The following is a 7648-nucleotide window of genomic DNA, read 5'->3' as shown; positions in this document are numbered from 1 at the left end:
TTTGTGTGTGAATATTATTACTTTTTCATCTGAAGAAGGAACCAAAGTGGTCTGGAAAGCTCAGGACCATCATCTTTGGGTGCTAGCTCACAGAAACCTATCACAGCCTACATATTTATCACTTTCCCCACAGGGGGTTGTCCCTGATGGTCTGAGAGGGGAACAACCCAACACTTTTTTGTTTTTTTAAATATGCCTTACAATTTTTGAATTGGCTACAGTTTACTTCAAAAATGAACTTCCCCTGAAAGTTGTAAAAGGAATAGGAAAAAAGAACTCTACCCCTTTAACGCTCATCTCTTTACAATTAGTTAAGCTTGGTCATTGCCCTTTTGTTCTCTCATTCCGGCAGTCCCTGCATCTTTGGTAATATTGCCCCTGTTTTTCCCCTTTCCCACCTTAGCAGTTCCTGTATCTCTGGTAATAAATAATGCTCCTACTTTCCCCCTCCCTGCCCTTAGCAGTTCCTGTGTTTGTGTTTATTATGCCTGCTTTTCCTCTGGGATCTCATGGAATTGCCCCAGTAACTCCAGCTTTACGTAGTATGTTCCACTTGCAATACCACATCAGTTTCTTGGACATTAAAGAAATCCACATATGTAGCAATTTACAAAATCCCACACTTATGCTCTAAATGACAGTCCCTTTGCTCTCATCCCTCCCTGGGAAGAGGAGCAGCTCACCATGACTTAGATCCACCTTAAATTAACTTGTTTTCTGTAGCGCTTGTTAGAGCTGGCATCTTGCCAGAACTCGTCTGTGTAACAGAAAAGAGAGAGAGAGAGAATCAGCAGCTAGCAAGGATCATTAGCCTGAAAAGTGCCTTAGTTGTCAGTGTGCAGTGCTATCTCAGAGAATGAGTCCAAAATTTTCACAGGAACTCCTCTTGAGAACTCTACAGGAAGATCACAGGGTAAGACGTTTTGGCTCCTAGAACTGGTTTGGGATTGTATGGAAAAGTGGAGTACTTCTCCTTTAGGAACCATACTCGACTTCAAGCCCACACCAGCCTTTCTACCAGTTAACGGTTACTACAAAGAGGCAACCATGAATGGAAAAGCCAGGGGTGAGGGACTAGAGATGCCTGGGGCAACTCAGGTGGTACTAACCCTGGTCTTGCTTGCAGCCACAACTGTGGCCCTCAGGTGGCTATTCTCTGGCCAGAGGAAGAAGCCAGGGGGAGATTCTGAATCCGAGGAAGTACAGCCAAGTCCTGGGAGGAAAGAAAGCCATGGCAACCAACAAGAACATTTCAGTGGTCTTCCAGGTCAACAGGAGCAATCTATCAGCCCACCAGCACCAGCTTCAAAGGTCAGTAGCAGAAGCAGAGAAAAGACAAGCTGCATCAGTTGTGGAATTGATGTGTTAAAGGTTATATGTGTGTGTGACAGCTGCCAAATGCAAGACGTCCCACAAGAGTGGGATATTGTCTCTAATAAGGGAAATAGGGGATACAGAGACAATACCATGCTAGTCCAAGATAGAGAAAGGCAGGACACCATCTACCCGGCAAACACTCCCTCCCCACTGTTTCAAAAACAAGAGACTGTGTCAACAGATAACCTTGGGCTGCGCAAGGATTCCCTCTTCCCATGGCCGCTGAGACAAACTAAGGGCATAAACAGTGACCAGGCTCAGCACCATGCCCACAAAGGACTAGATAGCAGCAATGTTAACACCAGCCCTGAAAACCGACCCTGCTTGAGATCAGACAGCATCAGGGAAGATGATATGGGTTTAGAAGCTAGAGCTCTAGGCAACCAGCATACACGTTGTTGCTATGAGCAGGAGGAGGCGGCGGCATCCCCGGGGAGGAGGAGGACAGACAATGAGAATCTCTTTACTGCTGTGGGAATGTACCAAGATGATGCAAAGAAATTCAAAACTCATCTGCTATCTTTTCCACAGGAAGACACTAACTGGTCCTTACAAACTGAGCCAGGCATGAAACAAACCAGTGGCTCAGTGATATGTACAGAAGGAAGAGCTGACTGGTTAGTGGAGGCTAAGTATTGCTTTACTTCTGCAAGAAAAAAAGATGTGAGTTTTACAATGGCAAGCATCTCTGCCTGTTTACAGAATGGCAGGGACAGCACTGTTTCAGGCTGCGAAACAGATGAACATAGAAACCACAGACAAAATCAACATGACCCATCCATATTCTGTAGGTCAGTGCCTGAGCAAGCCATCTCGAAGTCCTGAAGAAGATCTTTTGCTCATTACAACCCATGCGAAAAGCAGAAAGAACAGCCTACAAACCATGGAAATTCACTTTCCAGAGAACAAAAAGGATAGCCACAGTGATTCCAGCAGTTCTGAAACCAAGTCTACAACTCAGAATGAAAACCCAAACAGAGGACCAAATCTACTTGAAAAGGACATCGAGGTGGTAGTATCTTTACTCAATGAGGAGAACCTCACCACTGCAGCAAGCAGCAATGTTGAATTGATAAACGATGATAGTGGTTTGGTTGTATGCCTGGATAAAGAGAAAGGAGTCCAAGAGCAGGAACGTGCACCGTCAAAGCCCAAGAAATCAACAAAGAACAAAGATGTCCAGAGTGTGACTAAAAGTTCTAGAGAATACATGGATCCATCTCTGCTTGATGGAGAAGACTTCCTACTAGTATCAGTCCCCAGTGCAGAATTTCCAAGCATGGAATCCAACATCAACCCAAACTACTGCGCACCAAGAGAAAATTCTCTCTGTCCTGTTAATAAGGACTATAAAAAATGGAAGGCAGGGCCTCAAATCTCCTTCATGGCATGCAATGAAGGACAGGGTGTGTTTGCCAAGAAAAATGTAGATTCATCATATGATATGCATGCAGATGTTCCACATCCTTACTGTGCTGAAATGAATGGTAGTTCCAAGATAACAGTTCTTGAAATGGAAAACTTAGCTGTAGATCATGCTCATTATGAAATGGGCACAAAATACCAGACCTTCAACTCAGAGGCATGGCATAATGAGGAGAGATACTACAGCAAGGACATTCAAGAAGTGAAAGAGGATGAATGTATTGAGGAGAACAGATTCTGTCAAAGCAACCATGAAATTTCACTAAATAGCATTCCTAAAAAGCAGATGGCAGAGGAAGAGGTCTTTATGATCAATACCATGAGCTGTACAGACAGCCTTGCTACACATTATCCTGAAACGAGTGAATCAGGATATACCAGTGAAAATATCACCCCAACAACAGAAGCCAGAACTTGGTCATCTTTGGGCATGTACAGTCAAGATGTGAGTAGGATCAGCCATCAACAGACAGACTGTATTGCAGAACCCAGTAATGGTACTATTACTGAATGCCAGGTGGCGTTTCAAGAACAAAGCCTGGAGCTTACAGTTACAAATGATGAGAACAGTCCAACCCAAAGAAACATGGGACAGGCCAAACATTCTACATCCCATTCTCTTTTCATGTTTCAAAATTTAGAGATTGGGAGAAGCGGCTTAGAGATTCTACCTTATAATACAACAAACAACAGTATTCAAAATGTGAAGGACAAAGAAAGTGATTGCAATTGTCATCTATTTTCCCACGAACCTTTGGATATTCAAGCTTATTGTTTAGAAGATAAAAAGGGAGGTCATCATGAATCTACCAAACAAAGGAAACCATGGAATTTCAAGGACACAGCACAAACATCCTACAGCAGGGAAGGAGCAAGTTGCATGACCATGCTATGTTCCACAAGAGTTACTAAGCGAGCAGGCAAACAGCATAAGCAAAAGCATCCATGTCACATAACAAACAATGTAGATCTCACTGATGCCTATGAGACTGAAGATGTAATGCACAGTGACTATGCACTGGAGTCTGATTGTGAAGTTAAGTCAGTTAACAATAATGATGGATCTATAGCTAGTGACCTGGATATAAAATGCACTGATGCCATTGCTCATCTTGTTGGCATTAACTCCTGGCTTGGGGGTGAATTAAACAAACCCAACAAGACCCTTCAGCCAGTAGTTGCAAGGCCTGTGAATTTGAACAAAACACAAGAGGCAGGCGGTAACATTATCATGCCATCTGAAGGACAGAAAGTAGATACCTACCAACATATGTCAAAGAAGCTTTCTGAAGAACCATTACCTAGGAAAATTGAATCCACAAAGATCTCCTTTGAAAACAAAAGCAAATATTTACATGCAGATGATCCTTTCCATGATGGTCTGCTGCCTAATGAAACGATAAATCAAAGTTTTTCAAAAGTTTTCAGTGAAAGGACTTCACTTTGTGTGGCCGGAGACCAAACAATCACTAAACAATCTCAAGTTGCAAATGCCAGGATTGAGAGAGAGAGACGAGGAAACAATCAGGAGTACAAAAATAAGCAAATCAGAGAGACATATTTAGAAACCATGGCTTCTGATTTCTCTCACATACATGTAACAGAAGATTTTCAAAGTGGATTTGATAAGGAGGAAGTCCTTGCACCAATTCCACTGAGCTCCATAAGTGTTGATAACAGGAGTGTAGAAATATCATGGCCAAGCACCAGTGGAATCTCTAGAGAACTTGCTTTACTTAATAACATCTTGTGTGAAATGAGTTCAACAGACACATCAAAACAAGAAATTCAAACAGACTCTGCTTGCATAAGGACAAAGACAAGAGAACCCATGCGCCCACCAGCCCTCAGTCTCGCTTCTGATACTTTACCAACTTCTGCTATCCAAGGGCAATGCAAGGTACCATCAGGGAGATGCTTCCTGCAAAGAAAGGGAAGCATATCCATGATTGCTGAGAATCCACAGTTAAGGTATCATGAGAGCACCATCTCTGACTGTAAACCAAAGCCATCGCTTGTAACAAAGAGCTGTGAAGACATTTTATCTAGCATGCCAAGAGAAAAGATAAACCAGAGAAGTAAAGCACAAAGCATGCTATGTTTATTGACAGAGAACTACTCCCACTGCTCCAAGGGGCAGGAGAAGCTAGTACAGTTTGTATCTAAGGGCAGTTTCATCCATATCCCAGAGACTCTTCAGGAAACAGTAGATGCCATGAAGCTGCAGTTGACCTTGGGCAACTGTCTGGAACTTCTCAGGCTTGCCAAGAAGCATGGTTCAGTCGACCTACAGGCTGCAGCCTATGCTGTTATGAGTGACAATTACTTTCAGGTCCTGAGAGATTCAAGCCTCTATGGACAACTCAATGGAAGCGAACGTGACCAGATCCTACAGCTAAGGTTGAGGGGAAAGAAGGTACTAGGCACTTTGACATTGGAGAACATCTACGGCCTGAGAAGCAGTAGCCAGAGCTGCCCATCGGGACATGAGCTGTCACCTTCTTCTCCCACCACTGGTTCAGGGCAGAAAGCTTGGCTGTATATCTTTCACGTGGAGGAGAACTATTGGCACCCACTGACCCCTGTCCCTGAAGAAGCTAACTTGAAAGGTTGTGGTGTCTGCACAATGCACAACTACTTGTTCCTAGCTGGTGGAATTCAAGGGCAGGGCCTAAACACAGAAAGCTCCAACAAGGTTTTCTGCTACAATCCCCTCACTGAAATCTGGAGCCAAGTGGCCCCTATGAATCAGGCCAGATCACAGTTTAAGCTTGTCTCAGTCGATGGCTACCTCTATGCCATTGGAGGAGAATGCCTTTACACAGTGGAAAGATATGATCCCCGTTTTAACAAATGGACTTTTAGAGCATCCTTGCCCAAGGGGTCCTTTGCAGTGGCTCATGAGGCTGCTGCCTGCAATGGTGACATCTACATATCTGGTGGCCATCTTTTCTATCGCCTCTTCAGATACATCCCTCTTAGAGACCTGTGGGAGGAATGCCCCTATAATACCAGTAGGAAGCGCTCCAGTGACATGGTGGCAGTCCGCAGCTTCCTTTACAGATTTGACATTCACCGTGACTTTGGGGTCAGTGTCTTCAAGTATAATACTATTGCCAAGGTGTGGAATGAAAGCGCCAGTCTATACCTAGGGTCCTCACTGCCTTTCCGCTGCACTGTCCTGGGTGACACCATCTATTGCCTGAACAAGAAAATGACTGCCAGATTTTTGGCCAATGAAAGACCTCCAAGGTTTGAGTCAAAAAGCTTATGCCCCTTCTCTGATAGCAATGCAGGAGGAATCCTGTGTCCTTTTGTACTGTCCTTGCCGCAGTTTGGTACCTTTCAGACTCCAGTGTGAAAAATAGAGCGTGCACACTGCACAGTGACACTTAAGCAATAAGGAGCACTGGCCGACAGTAATGGGCAGGGTATCCCTCCACTAGAACAACCAGTTGTGGAACCAGTGCTTTCAAATAGCCCAGTTCCTCAAGAAACCTTGAACATCTTGCCAATGTCAAACTGATTTAAATTCATGGCCCCTTTCAAAAAGACGACATTGTCTGGTCAGTTACACTTGAGGACATTATGTGCAGATTCCAGGTCTATATTTTTCACTCTTTGAGCACTGAAATTTTCATTTAAAGAGGCAGTGACTTTGAGCATGTTGGACCATCCTCTGCATTCTCTTAATTTAGGGGCTTAGCATTGCTCTATCAGCAAGAGTTAATAGGGACCACCTCCACTTGCCTTTACTTTTGGAGGTGGTTTAAACATTAACCAGAATTATGTAGCAAGTTAGATCTGATAGCTGTGACTCTTAAGGGCTAGGAGTAAATACCTCTAGTTTAAACAGGTCAGGCATTCAAATCCATGCCATGCATATTCATTAGAGATATCCTGAAAACCCAACCTGTTTGTGACCCTTGAGGGCTAGGAGTGAGTGAATACCATTGATTAACACAGAACATCATCTTTCCCTAAGAGATAACAGACTTTCCACATCCTGTGGTCATAATGCCTAGTCCTAAGAATGTACTTTTCCCACCCCAACTTCCTTTTCAAAAAGACACAGTAAAAGAGGAGTCATGTTTCTGCCTATTTCAATTTCCCCAGCCTCTCTCTCCCTCATACGATTTGGCAACTTATGGCATATAGGAAATTTGTGACTCTGAAAATACACTATAAAAAATGTAAACAGAGAAGACAGTAAATATTCTGTGGCACTTGAATGTAAATATAGTTAAGTACTGTATTGGTAGAAGAGGGCCAGGTTCTCCACACACACACAAGCACTTTGTACACATTGTTATTTATTTGTCTGATTTATATTTCACCTTTCAGGTACTTCAAAGCAGATTACATTCAGGTACTGTATTTCCCTATTACCTCTGTATGATCACATGCACTTTGCACAAACATCTCCAGGGGCATATATGTACACATCTTATTTGTATGATCACTCTACATATGCACCTTGTGTACACACTTTGACTGACCATCTGTTTTTGAAGGGAAAGAAGGCCTAGAACCTAAGAGCAGCAGAGGAGGTGTGGATATAACAGTAGGGATGTGCAGTTCTCCTCTTTCAACACCAGGTGGCAAACAAAGCACATTTTTAAGATTTGTACACTTCTAAATTTGAAAATGAAATTTAAGGTGATCCATGGAAAATTCCTGTGTAAAAATGAGACAACCTGCTCACACCAGTTTACTGCCACTCTGTGACTTACACAGTGCTACTGAGCAGAAACCCTTGCATTCCCTGACACGCTGTTACTGTACTGTGAGAATGGCAGCTGAAGCCATGGACTAATGCAGTCAGCTGCATCAGTTATAGACAAAC

The 7648-nt window shown here is 43.3% G+C and overlaps 1 protein-coding gene across 1 annotated transcript; it reads left to right on the top strand.

The window, feature by feature from the left end:
- The first annotated feature begins 3104 nt into the window (after nt 1-3104).
- On the top strand, nt 3105-6891 carry LOC115078739. The gene has a single exon (XM_029581748.1). The coding sequence runs from the start codon at nt 3110-3112 to the stop codon at nt 6161-6163; it is 3054 nt and encodes a 1017-aa protein (XP_029437608.1). The 5' UTR covers nt 3105-3109; the 3' UTR covers nt 6164-6891.
- Nucleotides 6892-7648: the final 757 nt, after the last annotated feature.

Source organism: Rhinatrema bivittatum, chromosome 16 (assembly GCF_901001135.1).
Source record: "Rhinatrema bivittatum chromosome 16, aRhiBiv1.1, whole genome shotgun sequence".
NCBI lineage: Eukaryota > Metazoa > Chordata > Amphibia > Gymnophiona > Rhinatrematidae > Rhinatrema > Rhinatrema bivittatum.
Note: the sequence above shows the minus strand (reverse complement) of the source record. Positions and strands in the feature narration are given on the sequence as shown.

Coding starts and splice junctions, on each gene's coding strand:
- LOC115078739 (XM_029581748.1), top strand. CDS start 3,110: ATGATCAATACCATGAGCTGTACAGACAGCCTTGCTACACATTATCCT.